General features: G+C 54.5%; 2 protein-coding genes across 6 annotated transcripts in view; one reads left to right on the top strand and one right to left on the bottom strand.

Moving 5' to 3' along the window:
• PPP2R5D (protein phosphatase 2 regulatory subunit B'delta) overlaps window positions 1-11,692 on the bottom strand; it is a 30,768-nt gene extending 19,076 nt beyond the window's left edge. For 3 of the 4 annotated variants that reach the window (XR_005830448.1, XM_040612175.1, XM_040612177.1), the window contains exons 1-6: window positions 11,577-11,692; window positions 10,623-10,706; window positions 3,678-3,873; window positions 2,308-2,507; window positions 1,817-1,927; window positions 70-162 (exon numbers count right to left, since the gene is read on the bottom strand). Coding sequence is in view for 3 of the 4 variants with exons in the window: in XM_040612175.1 (XP_040468109.1) it covers window positions 70-162; window positions 1,817-1,927; window positions 2,308-2,507; window positions 3,678-3,873; window positions 10,623-10,706; window positions 11,577-11,603 (711 nt within the window). In the remaining variant the exon portion in view is untranslated. Of the gene's footprint in view, window positions 1-69; window positions 163-1,816; window positions 1,928-2,307; window positions 2,508-3,677; window positions 3,874-10,622; window positions 10,707-11,152; window positions 11,314-11,576 lie in introns of those variants that run through there. The other variant, XM_040612176.1, reaches the window with a different exon arrangement.
• Window positions 11,693-17,224: 5,532 nt separating this feature from the next.
• ABHD12 (abhydrolase domain containing 12, lysophospholipase) overlaps window positions 17,225-21,763 on the top strand; it is a 46,790-nt gene continuing 42,251 nt past the window's right edge. The window contains exons 1-2 of one of the 2 annotated variants that reach the window (XM_040612283.1): window positions 17,225-17,352; window positions 19,921-20,027. In XM_040612283.1, the coding sequence (XP_040468217.1) occupies window positions 17,266-17,352; window positions 19,921-20,027 (194 nt within the window). In that variant the 5' untranslated portion in view covers window positions 17,225-17,265. Of the gene's footprint in view, window positions 17,353-19,920; window positions 20,028-21,166; window positions 21,392-21,763 lie in introns of those variants that run through there. The other variant, XM_040612284.1, reaches the window with a different exon arrangement.

Here is a 21,763-nt window from a genome sequence, read left to right as displayed (position 1 = left end):
ATAACACCTCAAGCAAATCTTGCTGCATGTCCTTCATAAAGGTGATGCACAGTGGCAATGATTACTTACAGATAGTACAAACTTCTGGTCAATGTATTTCTTGGCTACATTTGGTTGAAAGTCAGGCGATTCCAGGAACCGGAGGAAGAACTCATACACCAGCTACGGGGGCAGAAGGAGAGATCACTTAGAAATCCACCTCCCATCCTCTCATCAGTGTTTGCTTCAGATTGTGAATGTTTTCTTTCGCCTTACTCAGCTGCCCTTACTCTGATGGGCAGGGGGTCGGTGGCATGTAACTGCCCAAGTCTGCATGAGATCTCGTCACCTCAGGTCCCACCACAAACAACAGCCACCTACTTGGATGAAGACACAAGGCCCGGGAAACTTTCTTCTTCCACCTTCAGCCCACATCTCTACCTACAGCAAACAGAAACCTCCAGAGGAGACAGCAAAGGCTCAGGCTACATTGGAAACCCTTGAGACACACCAAGGAAGAGCAGAAAAGTGGAGAAATTAAATGGACCCCAGGAAAATACATTGTGTCCTCTGCCTCCCGGGAACCGACTCCAGATTGGCCTGGCCCTGCTAAGCCATGCAAGCTGCATGCTGTGTCCCACTTGGACAACAAAGGGCAGCCTGCTTTAGGAAGGCTGCCAGTGCCAAAACAGCAACTTCTGGTCCTGCTGTCCTCTTAAAGGGACAAGTCCATTCCAGGGCTGACTAGCGCTTCTGAGAGTGCTGCATCCCAAAGATCTGACTTTGGAGTTGAAGGAGCTATGGGGCCACCCACCCACAGGTAGGGCCCAGCTGCCAAGGACAGCAGCACAGGAAAAAAGAGGTGATCACCAAAAAACACAGCACACGTTTGCCACAAATCCATGCTGGCTGCTGCTGACTTAACTCTGAGAAGCAAATGCTTCCTAGCATTCACAGCACTCTGGTGCTGAGGATACCCCATCTCTACCAACACTCTCATTCCTGTGTCACGTGCAGCAGTGCACCTTATTTCCTCTCTGTATTTTCTGTTTCATTTTGCAGCGCCTGGCTCTTGTTCTGCCTTTGCCTGCTTGACAACACGTGTCCCTGTGCAAGTTCCTGGGGAGATCCCCATAAGCTTTACCTCCTGCCTTCCACTGCTGAGGTCTGCTAAACCATGCCCATTGTTGCTTTCATTACCCTTTTCACCTAGTTTGTGTTAAAGTCTATTTTCCAGGACACACAGTCTAATGAAAAGATCCTTGGCTCCCTTCCCCTCTTCCTTCCCTCCAGTTTTCTTTTCTGGTCAAATGTTTCCTCCCAGTTAACGCAACTGAATTACAGCCAGCATACAGGAGACATGTTAGCAGGTGCCAGCACAGGCTTTGTTTTGGCACCAAGCAGTCCTCTTCCCCCATGTGCCTCTTGGGGAGCTGGGCAAGGAGAGGAGGACTGAAGCAGACAGGGCTGCTGTCTTTAGTACTGCTGAAGCCCAGAGGATCAGGGCTTTTAAGCCTTCGGGAAGGACATTAACACTGCTAGGAACTGCTTCTTACAGAGGCAACACAGCACAACTCCCTTGCTCCCAGTAAAATGTTCACTCCCAGCCTACCTCAGGGCCATGTGGGACTACAGCCATCTGCAGGTGAATGCTGCACACAGCCACCAGCCTGTTTCCAGGACACCCCTGCTGCCTGTACTGCCCACAAGCCACCACTGACCCCCATCATGGTTGGCAGGCCTGCCAGCAGCAGGGCTGAAAGGCTCCAGCACTACATGAACTCTGAACTTCTTGGAGATAAATTCACCAGATCCACATCACACCCCTCCTCCTCACCTGAAGGTGTGGCCAGGCAGCCTCTAATGTTGGTTCATCTTCCTCAGGGTCAAACTCCGCACCTGTGGGATTGGATGATGGCGGGAGCGTCCGGAAGAGGTTCACTGAAAACTGAGGTGAGTGAAAAGGTGTATGAATGACATTGCTGCGCTTCACCACGGCCCTCCCCGCAGCAAATCCCTCACTTCAGAGCAACACACTGTGATTTACCATAGCTGTGCCCATAAACAGATCCCTCCCTAGAGACTGCAGGGTTACAGCCTGCACATGAATTCCACAAGTGCAGTCTGTGCCACAGACGAGAGCTTCCACCTCTCCCTACACCAGGCACTGTCACCTCCCTCCCCCTTATTCTCTTTCTGGGGGTGGGCAGGTAATAAGGACCAGGGTCACACTCCACTCTGACAAATACCTAACCCCTCCTCCCCACCACGCTTCTGAACAGTCTCCATTCCTTTGGCACACAAGCATGTCCTGGCCCCATGCCCTACCATGATAACAGCTTCAGGATAGATGGCCTCAGTGACAACATCACGGTTGTGCGTGATGTATTCCACCATCTCATTGAGACCTGCTCGCTTCACCTCCTTGAACTTCAGGTCACTGAGGGGGTCAGAGATGAAGTCAAAAAGCACGCAGCACTGCCGCAGCTTCTGGATGAAAAGCTCTTCTCGTTCGTGTGGGGGAGCATCTGTCAGAGAAAGCAGGGACATCTGTTCTTGGAGACAGACAGAATATCTTTCCGGTTTGCCCAGGTATCAGTGTGGTTTTCTCCCTGTCCTGCATCCCCCCACCCCATCACAGTCCCCCTTGAGCTGGTGGCAGAAGAGGGAAAGGCAGTGTTATCCCTGCTATGGAGATGGGACAATGGGGGCAGAGGGATTGCAAGGCCTCTGGAGTTCCATATGGCATATAATCCCATAAGGCAATTTCAAATAAGCTATCGGTTTCTGATCTGATAAGCATTGATCCCTTCCACGTACAAGGTACACTGGAAAAGGAACTCACTTAACTAGCTCACATCACCGAGCGGTGACACCCATGCCCTGCACCCCAGAGCCACAAAGGGAGCTGGGCAGAGCACACTGCAGGCTGAGCCTCCTCCCAGAGAGCAGCCCCAAAGAAAGGGGCTGAGGCGGCAGAGGCCCTGTGTTAACAGCATTCTCTTTCTGATATGTTGCCACTGGAAACTCTGCACTACTAAGGCAAATCAGGCAAACTTCCCTCGATTGCAGAACAGCTGCTGAGCTGCAAGGCAGTTGCCCTTCCTAGACTGCCTGTTTCTGTGAGCAATGTCAGCAACGGGTCTGGCTGAATGACTGATGAAAATGCTTTCTCCCTGTCTGCACTTAAGTCCTGTTTAATTGCACCATTATGTAGACTAACTGCTAATGCTGGGTAATTGCCCTAACGTGGACAAGTTCAATAGCACTACCATAATTTGAAATGGAAACACAGGGAGGAGGAAGAGGCCTGGTCCTCTCCCAGGAACTGGTGGCTGTAGGAAACGAGAGCAGTCTGCACCAAGGTCTCTGCACTTCACCACCTCCCTGCACAACCTGCTGAAGAATCTGAGGTGATCCTAAGTACATACAAGCATGAGGCTTTAAATCAGTTCAAATAAGAAGGTAAGCACTGAAGTCTGCATTGAGTATTCTCATTTTGGTTTAGGCTATCTGTCAGTTCTCAATCTGTTGCCAGGCCAAGCACCTTTCCCAAAGCCATTTCTGTCGCACTGCCGGCAAGGAGGTTAGCAAAACAGTGCCAGGCTTGCTTTAGGAAGAGCCCTTACACCACCACACTCTGCCTGCAGAAGCTGCAGCTTGTCATGCAGGTTACCCCCACCCCGCAATTTCTTTACCTTTAAGGGCTGGGAGTTTTTGCAGTTCCCGGTTCTTGCTCAGATTGAAGCGCGAAGAGCTATGCCGACGCTCCTTCTTCACAATCTGCGGTCCCCCTGAGTACTTAATCTTATTCAGCTGGGTTGGTGGGGGAGCGCTGTTACTGGGCCGCTTATTTGAAGTTTGTTGCTGCGGTTGCTGCTGAGGCTGCTGGGCCTGATGATGGAGAAGAGTAAAACAACTCATAAGCTTTTATGTACAAATCCCACAACCAATCAGATACTGTCAGCATCTTCTTGAACTGAAGAAACCAGGTACGTTTTTCACTGTTGCACTTGCAATTCAGTGCATCTCACCTACTCCTGCAGGGCTCTAGACCCATTGGTTGCATTTGCAGCATACCTGCAAAGTGAACATCGGTTTTACTCCTATCTGCAAGGTACAACAAAGAAACCACAGCCTCTCAGCACAGTGGGTGCTAGGGATAGGGAAGCAAAGCTGCATCTTGCAACCACTTACAGGAGTTTGTTGACACAAAAAAGTAGAAATAAGAACTTCCCGTGGTCCAAACACAAACCTCAGTGTGCCAACTGCTTCTGATTACAGCACTCTGTACAACACACATCAAACAAGTTTTGAAAAGTAGCAAGTTGCTTCCTTATCCTTGTGCAGGGAATCACTTGGGGAAAAGCAAAGCAGTGTGTAGTACAGAGCAGATATGATGGCCCTGGAAAAGAATGGTGAAGACCACGAAAATCACTGCCACATCCATAGACCAGGAGCTGCTAGTCTATGGACCACACAGGCCTTACCCAAACTTTAGGTCCCAGGCTGCAGGCTCTCCCAGCCTGTCCTGGCTGCAACCACCATCTCCGCATTGTCTCAGCCTCACTGCTGTCTGGATTTCTGTCAATTTGCTTTTTTCACATCACCTCTTTTAGCCACACAAACTTTTTGCCTGCATCTTCCCTCCAGCAGACATCTTCTCCACTTCATGCTTGTTAAACAGCACTTACAGAGGCACTTTCTTACTTTCAGCAGTTCACCAGAAACTCAAACCTGCGTTTGCTCAGCTCAGCTCTGTTCCAGCTTTGCTGAAGTTCTGCTGGTTCAAGACCCACTTGGGCCATAATGGCTCAATAACTGACCCTTTAACACCACACTGTCCCAGCTCATGGAAAACTGAATATGGAAGAGGGCAACATCCCACCAGCAAGCCTGTAGCAGAGGGCTCAGCTGAAGACAGCACTCAGCCTACTCTTGCTCTGTTGTGTAAGCCCAGCAGTGCTCCCTTCCTCAGCTCTGCCAGCTCCTTCCCACTGGCACATGAAACCAGAGAGCTGCAGGGTGAACCTGTTTAAGACATAACAGGGATAATGCAATGGATCGGAAGCAGAGGCGGGTGAAATCCTTGGGCGTCACCCCCTCCTTCCCCCAGAAACTCCCAGCTGCCACATACAGCATAGCAGTACAAACACACACCTCCTCAGAACGCTGACCAACAGGATTTTGAGGGAAAGCATCAGTGGTGCAGAAGCTCATCAGAGATCTCCTCCAAATGAGATAGGGCCAGTCTCTTCCTGTGAGAAGCAGTTGAGCTGCAGCTTACCCTGAACCATCCTTACCCTGAACTGAGTCCTGATGGTTTCCAAAGAGGTGCAGCGCAGCATCACCGTGCAAGAGCAAGATTCACTGCCCCTGCAGCACGTGGGGAGGCAGCAAGACAGGAATAGGGAAAGCTGCCTACAAGGAGACACTGCTCTACAGATTAGGATCTGTAGAGCAAGTTCAATGACTCCGTGTGAAAAATAGTGCTCAACATGAAACAACAACTGTTTTGTCAAGCCATTACTTTGAACAGAAACTGGAAATATTTTGGTTCTGGTCTGGCTCTGCTTGAAGTAAATTGTAAGTGGTTCTGTTTCAAGCTCAGCTCCAAGCCAAGGTGGGAGGAGGCAACAAGTTTTGAAGTCTCTTCAGTTTATATTTGATCTGATTCCTTTCATGAAGCAGCACTGTCCGATGATCACAGGAGGGAGGAAGACGAGCTTGTGATGGAAACAACTGTATCTGCCAGACTACAAAGTGGAGGCAACTTAACTGAAGAGGGACCACTGTCAGGGTAAGTCAGACTGAATCCTTGCTGGCAACCTTCCAAGACTGAGAAGTTCATTCCTCACCCTGAATACTTGGGTATCAGGGCAGCATGAGCCACTCAGATGTTGTCCAGATGCTTTTGGGAAGGCTAGTCCTCTACTCTGCATCACTCTCCTTCTACAGGAAAGAAGGACAAAATCTGAAGGCTGAGCCACCGCACGGAAAAGGTCGTACAGAGAGAAACAAAAGATGCATTGGCAGCCTCACAGGTAACACTGAGGGAAGCAGAACACATGGGTCCTCCTTGCTGACAGGACACGCCTGTGCACTCCTTACCCACCCAGAAATGCCACAGGCAAACGTTCTGAGCGTGTTGTGTGTACTGCATGCTAACAGGCCGCAGCCACTCTGCCTTCGTCAGGGGTCTGGAAAAGTCCTTGCCGCCAGCTCCTACAGCCTTCAAAAGCTGGCATGAAGAGAGACTAAACGCAGTTTCAGGTTTAGCTGCTAGTTATTTAAGAAACAGGCACGCACATACAAGAATCACACAACTTAGTTTGGTAGAGAAAATCTGATGGTGGGGGAGGTCAGACATACTCTGCGCTGCAGTGCTCAGATGGTTTTAGGATGGATTGCTTCTATATGGACTCTCTGGCATCAAGCCACATACTTGCTTTTGGGAGGTGTTTCCTGTGGCAGACCTGCTATCCTTCTGCCTTCAACACCTCCTACCTTGGCCACATGAATCAGAAGAGGCTTCTTTTTAAGTTTCCTAACACTTTCTTCTCTGAAGTTTTCATCCCTGAAAACACAGCAGACTGCTAAACCTGAAAGCTTTTCTCTTAAGCAGGATCAACCTCACAGACTGTTCCCCCACCAGCACCAGCTGACCACCACAGGGCTGCAGGCGCACATTTACTCGACCAGGCTCAGCCCCTTCCTGACAGGCAGGGCTCACATCACTACAGCAAAGCCAGCTGCTTGGGAGACACTGTTTGCCAGCGGCTGTTCCACAGCACATGCTGAAGTGACCAGAGAACAGCACAAAGCTGTTTGCCCAAGCGTGGTGCAGCAGCCCCACCTTTCCCACTGCAGTGGAGTAGCTACTCATGCCAACAGGATGGGCCAGCCCCAGTTGCACCACGTCTGAATTCCCCCAAGCGCAGGCTCCCTGGCTTCACAGCACTTCCTCCCCACTGCTTCCCACCACCTCTCCTCCTTGCTAGGAACTTGCCTGCACAAGTCAATGAGCCCCAGGCCCTGGGCTTGCCCTGTGCCATTCCTCTTCACCTCGGGTTCCCAGGGACAGAGACCCCCTTCCCCCAGCCACCCCGAGCTTCTCCTCTGTTCTCCTACCCGTGCATGACCTCACCTCTGCAGGCACTCCTCCCGCAGCTGGGTGCATTGCCACTCAAAGCCCTTCTGCCTCACTGGTCCCTTGAGCATCCCTCGCTTGCTAAGCTTCTCAGCCCAGATCTGCTCTCAGCTCCTCCTACTCAGATGACTCTTCCCTTCCCATCCCTCAAGTCAGTACCTGCTCTCTTTGTCTGCTGTTACACTGCTTTCCTATTAAAATCAAGCTCTCTGCCTCAGAAGTAACATCAACACACTGTAATGCCCGTCTCTGAATAATGAACTCCAGGTACTGCAGTAACAAGCCCCATGGAGATATCTGCAAAACACGTAATACAGCAGCTCAGTGAAAAGGAGCACTGTCTCCCAGAGCTGCAAATCTCATCAGGAGGCTCCAAGCTGCCCTTGAGGCTGCAGAGCAACTCCTCTCTCCTCTTTACTGCTGCTGCTAATCCCTGCTCCCACTTCCAGGTCATTAACTCTCTTCCCCACCCAGCTGCCTCTCCCAGTCTTTCTGGCCAGGAAGAGTAACTCTTTCTCATCCTCTCATTCAGTGCTGCCTGGGTCTCTGACTTTTTTCTCCTCAAATAGCCATGCAGAAATTCTCTCCATTCATATCTTCATCACATTCCAGAGAGAATGAACTAAATCTTTTATTTCCCACTCCCTGCTGTTGTGTTTTCCTGCACGGATGCTGTCTTTTCCTGAGCAAACTGCCCCCCCACACACACCCCCAAGCCAGGGGCTCAGCAAGCTCTGCTGGCTCTTCACATCAGGTAGCTTCACCCTAAAATGGGCATCTAAAAGAGCACTGCGCTACCCCTGTACTAATGAGGGAACTCAAACACTTGTCTTCCCTTGTGGGAATGCATCTGCTTTTGAACATATCTGCCTTTCCAGATCAGCTCCACTAAAAACTCCTTTGCTGCAGAGAACAAAGCACTATGCTTAAGGGCTTCTGGACTGACTCCTACCCTCTTCATCTCCCTCCATGGAGATCCCCATAGGAGGTCCTCGTCCACTGCACTTGCTCATATCTGTCAAACCACAGCTGCTCTTCAACAAGCTTTACTCATTCCACCAGCCAGCCAATGTGCCTGCAAAACAAGTCACAACTTTCTGGAATCAGGATAAACTAGGGCTGAGTCCTCCCCTGCTCACTGGAGCACGGTGTGAGAGAGGAAAGTGCATACTGGAAAAGGGCTGTCCAAATGCTGCTCTCCTGCAGTGAGCCCATTAAGCATCTATTGATATATGAAGAAAAAAGAAAATTCTCTTTGGCGCACACAACTTTCACCCTAGAAAGGGCAACTCCATGAGGGAATTTAAAGGGCACAAAATCCTCACACAACAGCAGCAGAGGCATCCAAGCTAGGCTCGGCCCACCAACCCCACCAGGCAATACCACTCCTGGTGTTTCACCAGTCAAACCACCTCCTGTTTCTGACACAAGGAAGGAGTTTCGCTCCCAGCATGCGTTACCCAATTCCTCACAGTCCCCCAGTGTGAAAGTAAAAATACCTTTCTGTGCTTCCTGAAGAGCAGGAAAATCGCATTCAAACTGGTATACATTTCTTAGCAAGCAAAAAGCTCTCTTCCATTCTGCAGCAGAGCAGTCCGGAGACAGGAAAGCACCAAGAGAGAACAAACTTCACTGCAAACTCAACAGGGAAAGGGAGAAGAGACTGTGGCAGTGCACACTGCAGAGGTGTTTCTTTTCTGCTTTGCTCTCTGTTCCTATGATCAAAGGAGACCCAGCCTTCCATCTTAAAGAAGGGCTGGATTTTGTTTGGAGTATGAGGAAGTGGCTGGGTGTATTTTGTGGGAGGGAAGGTTAGACGCATCACTTCCAAGTTTCTTCTGCACCCAGGCACAACCAGACATGACATGCCGTTTCAGGACACAGAAGGAAACTCGTAGCCTGCCCTATTCTTCCTCTCTCACCGCACAGTTTGTAACCAGGAGAGCAGCACCTCAGCCCACTGCTGATGTGGACGGCGACATCAGAGATTTTCTGCTTTGATGGCTATCCATCACCCTCGCATTAAAAGACTCAGGCTTTCCTTCCTCTTACCAGAGCTGGGAACTCAGCAGACAAAGAGTGCCGAATAAAAAAAAGGTAAGCCTGATCCCACGATGCCAAGGCAGGAGTTTTCTCACTTTCTTGGAGTCGGCAGACAGCTCTCCCAGCAAGCTGTTTTCAGCTGCATACGCAAAATAAAATGGACAGAGGCCAAGACCAGGATGGGATATAAAATGAGGATCTACAGAACTGCTAACTGCTACCTGCTCCAAGACAAACTCAGCTTCTGATTCCTTGCTGGCCACACTGCAGGTTAGGCAAGAGTATGGCTTGGACCCTGAAACCCAGTAGCTAACAGTAGGGATATTTTCTGAGGGTCTGCAACACAGATCTAGGCTTTGAAAGAGACTCTAAAATAACCTTATTTTGACTAAAACCATCCCACTGAACTATACAGATTTCTTCTTACTCTTCACTAGCCTTACGTGTCTCTCATTCCCAGTCCTTCCAATCACAAGCGTGATGTGTTCCAGACAAGACTTGAACACACAGGCTTCTACAGACATAGAAGTGGCACAGCTTGTTTGCCAAATTGCCATATTAAGAAAACAACCCAGCACACACATATGCATGCTTCCTTGGACATGTGTACCACGCTCTTCTAAGCCAAGTCTCAAAATCCACAACCACACTGTTCCAAGTGCTGGACAAACTCAAGTCTACCAGAAAAGTTCCAATTTACTCAATTTTTTACCGATTCTAAGCACAGCTTATCATATTACCACGTTCTGCTGAGGCGATTCTAACACATCTAGCTGGGCAACATCAAGATTGAGAGTGAAAAAGGCTCTGCACTGCTGGGAGTACAGACTGTGACTTCTTGTGAGTAATTTTGTTTTCAGTGACAAGGCTGTTATACCAAAGGAGAACCATTTAATCTCTAGCAGTTTACCTCTATTCTTTGAGCTGTCCTATCCGATCCTTCCTAATCTCACTCCCGCAGAAAATGACTCAGAAGAACAAATTTCTTTTGCATTGCTTCTCACTACTCTCTCACTCTGACACAAAGTGACAACAGAGTTTATCAAGCTTTGCTCTTGACAGGAGTGAGGAAGCTGCTCCCGTCTGTAAGGCTTCCTCCTCCTTGATAACCGTCGCTCTTCCCTCTCTACAGCCAACCTCACCGCGCTCTGCCCACCTCTGCAAGCAGCGCTCGCCATCAGCTTCGAGCCAAATCTCTTCTTGCAGGGATGTAGGGTATGAGACTCACCCTGTCCTTCCACAGCCATCGTCACCCTTTGGGCCAACTTTCAAGGGGGACTAACTTCACCTTAACTTCAGTCTTTGCTACCACCTTCTCCCATTCCTTAAGACATTCCCGGTGCATACGTTACCTGACAGAGCGGCATGGAGCAGCTATAATGAAAGCTATTATTCCTCCTCAAAGATGAGTTGCACATGCACACTGCTGTATTCAAGATGAAAGCCTTACCTCTTCTGAATTCTCTGCCCCACCATCCTTCCCACTACTGCTGCTGCCAGGCTTTGTGGTGCTTTTGGTAGACTTTGGAGACTCCTGTAACAATAAAAAACACATTCAGAGAAAATTTTACCTTGCGCCGAACATCAACATCTCTTTGCAGAGTTCAGCTGTGCGCTGCCACCTGCCCAGCCCACCTCCAGCCCTGCTTCGGGTGGCGACTCCCAGCCCCTTTCCCCTGGGAAGAGCACCCCCGAACTGCTCCCGTGGCAGCGGCGTGGCCCCGGCCGGGCACCTCCGGCTGCCAGAGCCCCGCGCCCACCGGACCCTGCCCCGGGGCACGGCCCCGCCACGGCCCCACCGGCGCTACGAGGTGCGGGGCGCCCACGGGCACGGGGCACGGCACGGCACGGCACGGCACGGCACGGCCGCACCGGGCGGCGGCAGAGGCGGGGCGCGGGCCCTCACCCCGGCACCGGGCAGGGCGCGCACCGGGGCACCAGCCGCCTCGCAGCGGGATTGGGACGCGGGTGGGGCCATACCTCCCCGACCGGGGGCATGGCGGGGGGGGCTGGCCGTGCCCCGCCGCCCGGGCGACCTCCTGCTGCCCGCCGAGGGCGCGGGGCGGGGCAGGCCGCAGCCCCCGCTTCCCCCCGCCGGGCTTACGCGGGGGCACCGGTACCGGCGGCCGCCGCTCGCGCTGCCGCCCCCCCGCCCCCTGCCCTGCCCTGCCCTGCCGCCCGGTGCGCGCCACCGCCACCCTCCTGCACCAGCCGCCCCGCCCGCCCCGGGAGCGCGCCCCCGCCCCCTGCCGGCCGCAGCCCCGCGCGCGCCCCCGCCCGAGGGCCGCGCCGAGAGGGAAGGCCGCGGCGGGGAGGGAGGGCGGCGGGAACATGCGGCCGATCACCGGGCCGAAACACCGGGCAGAGCGGGGGCATCCCGGCACCGCCCGCCTGCCTGCCGCACCTTCTCCTTCTTCAGCTTGTAGGGCATGGTGAGCGCCGGGGCCCCAGCCGCTCCGCGCCCGCCGCCGCCGCCGCCTGCGCCCGGGCCCGGCCGCAGCGCCCCGCTCCCATTGGGCCAGCCGCGCCGGCCTGCCTAGCAACAGCCGCCGCCGCCGCCGCGCGGCGCTGACGCGGGGCAGCAGATTTTTCTCATTGGCCGAAGCGTGCACCAGCTCCTGGCACGCCCCCTGGAGGCGGGGCGGGGCTGCGGGCGAGCGGCTCTTCCGGGGCAGCGGCACCGGCTCCGGCCCCGGGGCGCCGGGGTCCCCCGTAGGGCAGCGTGTCTAGGCCGCGTGCGAGGGGGCCGGCTCTCCGCGGGAGCCCCGGCTGCGGCAGGCGCCCGGCCTTGGCGGAGGAGGCGCCGAGCAGCTGCCCGGGGCTCTGCTGCGTGCACATGCCTTCCGGAGGGGAGGGAGTAAATTGGGGGGGTGTCCTTCTTCTGCCGTGTACTGTGCAGCTCTGCTCAGCATCGCTGGCGGGGGGGAGACCCCGACAGCCTGAGCTGGCCCCAGGGCTGCACCCCACCTCTGTGCGGCAGGCGCTTGTTGGTGTGCTGAGGCACGGCTTTGGAGGGGGGCTGTTGATGGAAATAATGGGGTCGGTGGGTGGATGCAAGGGCAGGTGGAAGTGTGGGTGTGTGGAAGCACTGCCCCGGCAGGGCCCCTGCTGGGAATGGGGCTACTCCTGGACTGTGGGTCCCAGGACACTCCCTGCTCACGTTGGGCAGCTCGGACAACTTGTTGGCAGGTTGGCCTGCATCCTCAGGAGGAGGGCAGCTTCCAAGAGCCTGCAGGCATTGCCTTCAAGCTGATGTTCAGCGTGGAGAAAGCATCCAGTGGTCAGCAAGCTGCCCTCGAGTTCATGGACCTGAACTGAGCAGGACCTGCTGGCAAATGGCCACCTCCTTAGGGCCTGTGATGTCTCTAGAGGGTCTAAGGTCAGTCCAAAACGTTTGCCAGCATGCTTAGGAGGGTGGCTGCTGGCCTGTTGCAAGCAGCACAAGAGGTCCCGTTCATTTTAGCCAAGCCAGCAAAAAGGGTCGCTGACTTGGAGCAGATGAAGCACACATCACATTGTGGTGTGTGCAGTGGGCTTGTTACTGGGAAACCTGTGCTGAGCCCTCAGCCCTGCGCAGCCACTCTGACAGAGTACGCTCTCAGATGGGATGTGGTGCATCAATGGGGACAAAGGGGGGCACCGGGCTGTGTCACAGGTCCTTCAGCAGGAGCGTGCTCTTTTCAAAGTCATCAGGTGAACAATCCTTATGTGGGACGTGGGGGGTGAGGTGGGGAATTTCCCTGAGGCTATTATAAAAGGTCAGTCCAACAGCTTATTGTCAGCATGCTGATCATCATTGGCTTGACAGCCATTGCCTCCCCAGGAGCAAAGTGAGGCTCTCTGTTGCTGTTGTCTCTCTCCTGTGTCATGCATGAGTGACCCAAACCAGAGCACCGGCATAACCATCTGGGTGCTTGTGAGCAGGGCAGTGCACCAGTGTGAGCAGGTAGAAGCTGCTTGCTTGAAGAGTTTGTGCCTATCACCATTCCCTCTCCTAAATTGTCACATTGAGTTCTGGACTGGCTTTCTTTGCAGTTCCTCTGGCTGACTACTCCTGGAGGAGCTCAGCTTCGCCAAGCTGCTGTTTGGCCCCTGAATTCCACCCAGTGCCATGGTGGTGTCTGGGCCTAGTTTTCCTGTACCTGCCAGCACAGGAATTGCATCCAGCTGCCCAGCAGCTGCCTTTTCCAGCAGGAACCCTGCGTGCCCAGTGCAAGCACACAAGCAGTGAGATCTGCCCTGTACCAGTCTCAATTTCCAGCCCAGTCTTGATTGTGAAGGGTGTGCTTGCCCAGAGCAAGGGGTGCTGCAAAGAGCAAAGCTGTAGTTTTCCAAGCTTGCTGAAGAGCCCCGAAAGCGGTTTCACCAGAAAGCTCTTTCCTGCTACCTGCGCCCAGGACACCTCAGGGTCCAGCCCCTGAAGTAAACCCCGAGTGAGCTCTGCACCCCCCTCCTGGCTGTGGCTGCTGGCAGCGCTCCCCCCCCCCCCCCCCCCCCCCAATCCGTACCCAAAGCTGGGGACGCCCTCCCAGCTGCCACCTCCACAGCAGCAGGTGCATGACAAGTGGAAGGACTATGATGGCTCCAGGGTGTGGGGTCCTCGGCCCAGGGTGGGCAGTGAGAGGGCTTGACTGTTGTCCCCTCTCACTCCCTGGTCAGCTCTTCTGCTGCTGCTTCAAGGAATCTTCTAAGCCAGCTCAGATATTTGACCTTCCAGCTGGGAGGCTGGGTCTTTGCTGTGGCTGTTGGTGGTTCTGGGGGGCTCGGAGGGCTTTCTCAGAAACGACTGGCCAGCTACTGCTGCAAAGCTGCAGGAGAGCAGGGACCCGGTCTGTGCCCCACAGCCATCCTGGCTGCACCCTTTGTCACTCCACCTCTGTGGGTCATCGCTGGGTGGGTGGCTGGCTGCTACCAGCCCTTGCCAGGCCTTGGCATGAGCTGCGCCAGGAGCTGAGCCCTGAGCAGGAGCAGAAGGAACAGCCAGAGTGTGAAGGGTGCTGAGGGTCAGGAGGGACACGGAGGTCTGGGGGCGTCTGGTTTTAGCTGGACTCCCACCAGCCTTGCTTGACATCCCTCAAGCCGTGCTGCCCACAAGCACGGTAGAGGCGCTCCCCGACCCGAGGCCGTCCTGGTGCTGGGGAAGGTGGGCTCCCAGCTGCGGCCGCTTGTGGCTCACGGTGCCTGCTGGGAGCTGCGTGAGGCTGCAGCTCCCCCGCTATGGCACAAGGTGGCCATCAAGGTCATCTGCAAAGGGAAGGCTCTGGAGGAGGACCTCAGGAAGCTCCTGGCTCATCAGATGCAGGCAGGGCAAGCAGAGGCCAGCCGACGCGGGGGGTGGGGGGATGGGGGCTGAGCATCATTAGATGCTGCGGGGCAAGGGGGGGCATCGGAGGGCTAAGGGGGGCAGGGGGAGCACCCTTTGGGGAGTTTCACGGGCAGCAGTGCTACTGGGAGGCTCAACGAGGGTAGGGGCGTTGGAGGGGTTGAAGGGGCAAGGAGTGGCTGGGAGAGTCCGTGGGGTAAGGGAGGCACCGAGGGGGAGACGGTCAGGGATTCAGAGGGGCAGGGAGCTATTTGCTGTGGGAGGTCCAGGGGGATGGCAGCCGTGGTGGGCGCTTTGTGGGGAGCTGCCACGGACTAGGGTAGCATTGATAGGCAAAAGGAGGGGGGGTGCAGGAGGTGCGAGGCAAAGGGGGGCCGGAGGGGGGCAGGCCTGTCCCAGCCAAGCCCCGGCTACCCACAGGTCCTGAAGGGCTTGTGCCAAAGCATCCCATCAGGCTGTACCAAGGCATGGAGACGAGGATGGGCTTCTACCCCCTCATAGAGCTGGTCCCCTCGGGAAGCGTCCTGGAGCGGGTGCAGAGCCTGGGGCCCTGCTCCCAAGGCCAGGCAGGGCTCTGGTTCTCCCAGCTGCTCCCCACTCTGGCCTACCTGCGCAGCAAGGGCCATCATACACCGGTGGGTGAGCATGGGGGCCAGGGGGAAGCTGGGGGGTCACTGGAGGGGTATTAGGGGGCATTGAGTGCAGGAGGGTAGGAGAGCAGATGAGGTTCAGGGGAATGGAGGGAAGCTTTGGGGGATGCACCTAGGAAGCATTAAGGAGGAGCTAGGGCCATGAGAGGGCATGGGGAGCTTTGAGGGCCATGGGGAGAGTGCTGGGGGGAAGGTAGGGGCAGCTGGGGGTCGTCAGGGGAGAGCTGGTGGGGGCAGTGGAGGAGGCAGGGGGCACTGAGGAATGTTGGGGGCAGCTGGGCCACCAGGAGCCAGGGATGCTGCGGTGGGAGTGGGCAGTGGTTTCCCAGACAATGGGCTTCCCCCAGGCCCCACCCTGACCTCCGTGGCCTCCCAGGACATGATCCTGCACCTGCTGTGCCCAGCCTACCAGTGCCTCTCTGCTCTGGACCCACTGGGTTTCTTAGTTCCTGCCCCTGGGGCACCTGCCCTCGGGCACCTAGGCTGACACTCGGCACCCATGTGCAGTTTTGGCGCTCTCTCAACTTCAGGGGGCCGCTAATAAAAGCCTTGAATGCTGTTTTGTCTCCCTTTTCCCTGGTGGAGCTCCCATCACGGACAGACGCTGCAAGGGACCTCCCCCAACCCATGGTGGCATCACCCCCAAGCCCACAAAGCAGCCTCCCCATCTGAGGACATGTCTCCATACAAGCCTCTCTGTGACCACAGGAGCTGCCAGACCCCAGCAACCTGGAGGTTCCCACCATGAGCAGAGCCACCCCCAGCCTCCCAGGACCATTTCTCCAGTCCATTTGCCATCTTTGTGGCCCTCTGCAGCACTTGCTCCAGTTTGTCTGTCTCTCTTTTACTAGGTGGCCCAGAACTGGTCATGGTGCTCTGGTGGTGGCCTCACCAGGGCTGAGGAGAGGGTAAGGACCACCTCCCTCCACCCACTGGCAGCACTCCCCCTAACACAGCCCAGGAGGCTTTTGGCCTTTGTTGCCCCAAGGGTGCACTGCTGCTTTATGCCCAGCTTGGTGTTCACCAGACTTCCAGGGCTTTCTCTGCCAAGTTGCTTTGCAGCTGGTCAGTCAGAGTCCAGCACGTACTGTATCACGTTGCTTCAGCATTATCTCCCCTTCATAAAGCCATGCTGATCTACTACTGATGGCCACCTTGTCTTCCATGTGTTTGGAAATGGTTTACAGGATTACTTGCTCCATCGCCTTCCCAGGAACAAGGTGAGGCTGGCCAGCCTGTAGTTCCCTCATGCTCTTGTTTGCTGCCCTTGAAGACCACAGTGACACTTGCTTTCTGCCAGTCCCCAGGAACGTCTCCCCATCACCATGGCCGTAATTGCACAGGTGATGGAAAGTGGCCTCGGAAGGACTTCAAGCCAGCTCTTTCAGCACTCTGGGGGCATCCCATCTGCTCCCAGGAACTTGTGTCTGTCCTGTTTGTTTAAATGTTCCTCAAACCAGTTCTCCCTTTCCAAGGGGAACTCTTCCTCACACCAGGCACTCCCTTCTAGCCTCAGGGGCCTGTGCTTCCTGAAGGCAGAAAAGGCCAGAAAGTTTTGAGCCCATGGTTGGCTGGTTGGCATACCTCCAGCATGTACTGGTACCTGAGGTTTACCTTCCCCATGTGCAGGATTTTGCATATCCCTTTGTTGATCTTCATGAGGGTCATTGCTCCAGCCTGGTCAGTCACCTCTGACCAGCAGCCCAACCTTCTGGTGTATCAGCTGCTCCTCCTGGTTTTTGATCATTTGCATATTCACTGAGGGTGCACTCTGATCCATCATCCAGGTCATCAATGAAGAGGAGAAAGAGTACTGGCCCCTGGAGCAGGTTGCCCAGAGAAGCTGTGGATGCCCCATCACTGGAAGTGTTTGAAGTCAGTTTGGACATGGCTTAGAACGACTGGATTGAGTGAAAGATGTCCCTGCCCATGGAAAAGAAGTTGGACTAGATGATCTTTAACGTCCTTCCCAACCCAAAGCACTCTATGATTCTATGATTCTGCACAGACTCTTGAATTCCTGGAGATCTGCAGCATCTGGAGGAAGTTCACGGGAAAACTGAGGAGAGAAAAAAGGGTTTAAATGACATCCCTGCACCTCATGACCATTTGTCACTGGCATGCAATATGGTCAGCATGGAGAAAACTGGAGAGATGCCTTTTGGACACTTTCAGACACACTGGTGAAGAACCACCTAGGCAGGCAGGTGAGTAGCAATGCTTCTCAGATGCTTTACTTGGTAGTTGACAACTCTGTAACCTAAAAACTCATTTCAACACGGGGCTTTCAGAAACTGGCTTAGCTACAGCCAAGGATGGATCAGTGGTGGAGTGGTGGAAGCACTGTAGCTTTGCTGTAGAGTCTTGCATAACAGACTGGAGCACTGGCACACACTGAAACTGTTCAGCTCTGCTGGCTTTGGTCAGCTCTGTGTCTACTGTCAGCTAGGAAAACTAGCAGGTAGCAGGCAGGGGGTTGTGCTGACTTGGGAACATCAGCAAGCAACACTTCTCTGAGTTAGGAGCATTGCGTGACAGACCTTTCCAAAGCTGGCTCTACCCTTAGTCACCTGGATTTTCCTGCCTTTGGGAAGTCAGCATGGAAGGATGGCAACACAGTCCCCTCCATCTGCACTCTCCATAATTTCCTCTGTGTGGCCCAGCTTGTGGACAGCTGGGTAAGCAGAATGAAGAAGCCCATGCTGGAAAGACAGCAGCTGGAGGAGTGCTCAACCCACTGGAGCCCTGTGCTGCCCATTGAGCACAAAACATATGCCACCAATTTGAGCTATAGAATCTGTGCCATGGCTGGTAGCCAGGGAGAGCTTGCAGCATCAGGTTTCCTTCCTCAGGTCAGAGAGGAGCAGTCTGAGGAACAGAAAGCTGTGAGCAGCTGTCCTCCTAGCAGGCCTCTCTGCACTTCCAGAGGTACTGCTGCCTTCCTCAGCAGGGTGCAGTTTTCTTCTGCTCTACCCTGAGTCACCTCTCCTTGACTTTTTCCCCCCTTTCAAGCACCTCCTCAAAGGATATTGCATTGAATATCCTTGTGCTCTGCAGAGACCTATCGCACAGTGTTTTCCTAACCAGTACTTTCTCCTGGCCTTTTGGGGCTCCTTCAGTGTCTCCTGCTCTGGATTCTGTCCTTTGGGGAGATTTGGCTGAGCTCATCCACAGCTAAACACAGCTCTCATCCCTTCTCTTGATAATGTTACTTACAACCTGTGCTCACTAGCTGTCCTGTGCTTTCCAGCTATCTTCCTTGTCTCCCAGCCAGGCAGGTGAGTTCAGGTGCAGCTGCCTCTGGAGAATACAGGGTGGGGAGGAGACTGCCATTGCTGCAGTCCAGCGGGCTGTGTCCTTGCCCCATGTCCTATCTCCAGACCTCTTCCAGATGATTCCAGACATACAGAAACCCTATGGAACATGTCCTTGTCCACAGGGATAGTTTCTACTACTGCTCTACCATAATCTTTGTTCATGCCTTGAGCTAAGAAATCTGAAATTCTTTCCCAACCTTTGACCAGATTTTCCTGTTTTTCCTGTACATGCTGTCTTTGTAGAACCATACTGAGTTACTGGCTCCTAAGAAATCCTGTGGTAGCACATTCCCTAAGCTGTTTTGCATTGTGCAGATGAAGTATTTGGTGACCACAGATGGCAGAATTTCACCCTGGTTTGCCTATAACACCAGCAGAAGTATAGTTTGTAGTGGAGCCTTGCCTCAATAAACTTGTATCAAGTCCACCAGAATTCAACCACGCATTTAGGGTTAATCTGGAATTCAGAAAGGTTATTGTACATTGATTTCTGTGAGCAGGCAAATTTCTGAGGCAGCAGTCATCTCTTTCAATAGGTAGGAAGGACAAGTACTGATCCTAAACGGGAGAACCTCTTCTATATTCTATAAATAATGTAGAATAGCGGAACAGAGGACATTACACTAAAAAACCCATAATGTGATTTCTGAATCTTAAAAATCTGACATGATGGGAAAGACCAAACAAGCACGTGTTTGTACTCGTACATAGCTAAGGAAGAAAATTTTTTAGAAATGCTGAGAATAGCTTAAGGTTGCCACAAGAAAATACTTGCTTGTCTTCTTTCTAGCACAGAGGAAAAGCCACCTGTTATTAAGACCCATGCCACAAAGACAGACTTTCAAGTAATTTCCTTAGTAGTCCTTCTCAGTAATAAACTTCACCTGGAGACATCTCAGAGGATTTATGATGCTCAAGTCCATTCTCCTTGTTTCAAAGCCAGTTGGGCAACTTGCAATTCTCTCCTCTCAGGACTGCACTGTCACTCCCAAGCAGCCCGGTCCCATACAGCCTTTGCAAAGCCTGCTTTTGGAGTGACCACCACTCATGTTGTCACCAGACAAAGCTCCTAACACATGGCTAACAGTCCCCAGTTGCAGCATTCAGTCTTCCCAATGAGATGGAACCGAAACAAAATCAGAGGGACAAGAACACTCTCCTTTGGTGTTCAAAGCATACAAAAGAACAACCAGTCTTTCCAAAAGCCTGGATGAAAATTTTAGCAATTATGATCTGGTTGAGACAAAATCTCTCAAAGGTCTCTGTTAGGAGAAGCTTCCAGAAACACGACAAAGCACATATCAGCACATTACACAGTACTTTCTGCTAGCTATCCATAACTACTGAGATAGTTGAAGCCTGTATTTTAACAATTGCTTCTCGTTTTTGGTCCACTGCCTTGTCTTTGCTCCTGGGATTAATGTGTGTATTTCTTCTGACTCTCCATGTTCCATCAAGTATAGGAACAGTCAGCAGCAAGTCGGAAGAAATGGATGTAAGACGCTTGAGATCACTTGCCCAAAGAGCCACTTTCTAGAAGCTGCTTCTTTATGGGAACACACAAGGTACCCCCATAGATAATACAGCAGCAGCAGTGGCAATGCGAGACAGAGCACATGAGCATGGCTGTTTTCTGCAGTGCTGCCCTGCTCCCCAATGGCACGAACAGAACAGTCACCTGCTATTGCTGATACTGGAGGGGATGTTTTATTTGTTTTTTATTCACCACCACTTGTTTCCAGCACAGAATCCCCATACTGCTAGGGAAGCTCTGTAGCAGGTTAGCCTTGCCTATATGTGTCTGCAGAGATCAGCAGATGAGGATTTGCTTTCCAAAGTGGTATTGTATCCTCCCCAGAAGGGTACAGAGTAAATGGGAGAGGGGCAATCACACCAGAATCTTTGGTATGGCTGCCTTCTGCTTCAGAGGAAGTTTTGGAAAACAAAATAGTGGAAGGTGATGACCTCTGACCACTTGGGGACCAAGGCTGTGACCATTTGTGTCATCCACTGTTATTCCTGTCTCTACTGTTGAGTCTAACAGTCAGGTCTACTGCTGGTTTTGCCTCTCAGCATCCTTGTATCAGCTATGCTGTTTCTCCACGCTGTGGCTTGTGGCCTCTAGCCCTGCGCAGGGTTTCACAGCCCCTCCAGGCCCATGCAGGCCAGGTGACGTTCTTTCATTTGCAGCCACCCTGCTTTCCCGTGTCCCACTGGCTTTTCACGCAGAAGCAGCTTAATGATGCCAGGCTTAACCCCCACTGCCCCTTGGGCAGCACCTCAGCAAGCCAGGTGTCCATTCCAGGTACAAGGGGTTTCCAGTCACCCGCAGGCGCACCAGCACAGCACCTCACCCCTCACCACAGGGCTTCATGCCCCGCTGCACCCCCGGGCTCCCAAAACCGGCAGGGCCCTCTGCGCACAGCACGGCTCCCGCCACGGCCGGCGCGGAGGGGCACCCAGCGCCTGGGGCCGGGCACCCCACACCCGGCCTCCCGCCCACCGACGGCCCGCCTCCGCGCCGCCAGCAAAATGGCGGGCGGGGCCTTTGCCCGCAGTAACGATGGCGCTGCGCTGCCTCTGAAGTGCTGGCAAGCGGCGCCCTCACAGAGAGTGCGCGGCGGGGGTGGGGACGGGCAGGGCAGGGCGGGGCGCGGCGCGGCGCGGTGGGGGCGGGGACTGGCAGGGCGGGGCGGGGACTGGCAGGGCGGGGCGGGGACTGGCGGGGCGCGGCGGGTGCGAGCGGCGGCTGTACGCGGCGCCGCTCCTGCTGTCTCCGCCGCCCCGGCATGAGGAAGCGCAACGAGTCGGTCACGGTGGAGCATGAGCGCGCCGCCGCCGCGCCCGCGCCCCTCGACAAGGGCTGCAGCCTGAGGCACAGCCTCCGCTTGGCCGCCGCCGACACGGGCATGAAGCGACCGCTGGGCAGGTGAGCGCCGCCGCTGTGGCGTCCTCCCCGCGCCGGGCTTTGTTACCCGCCACCCTGCGCTGGGGGGGGCCCCCGCCTCCGCGGGGCCCGCGGCCGCAGCACCGTCCCCCCCGCTGCCCGGCGGGGCCCGGCCGGCGAGTGCGGCCTGGGGCGCCGCCCCGGCGCGGGCAGGACGGGGGGCTGTGGCCGGCGGGGCCAGGGAGCGGGCCTGTCCCCCCGGCCCGGCCGCGGGCAGGCCTGTGGCGCTTGGGGCCGGTGCCCACCTCGGTTACGCTTCCCTGGCCTGGATGTGCGGGGGGCGCAGGCGCCGGCCCCCGGGGCCTTTGGAGCTCCCTGGACGAGCAGCTCGCCAGGAGCTGGTGTGCCGGCGGG

The sequence above is a fragment of the Falco naumanni genome, chromosome 12, assembly GCF_017639655.2.
Source record: "Falco naumanni isolate bFalNau1 chromosome 12, bFalNau1.pat, whole genome shotgun sequence".
Lineage (NCBI taxonomy): Eukaryota > Metazoa > Chordata > Aves > Falconiformes > Falconidae > Falco > Falco naumanni.
Note: the sequence above shows the minus strand (reverse complement) of the source record. Positions and strands in the feature narration are given on the sequence as shown.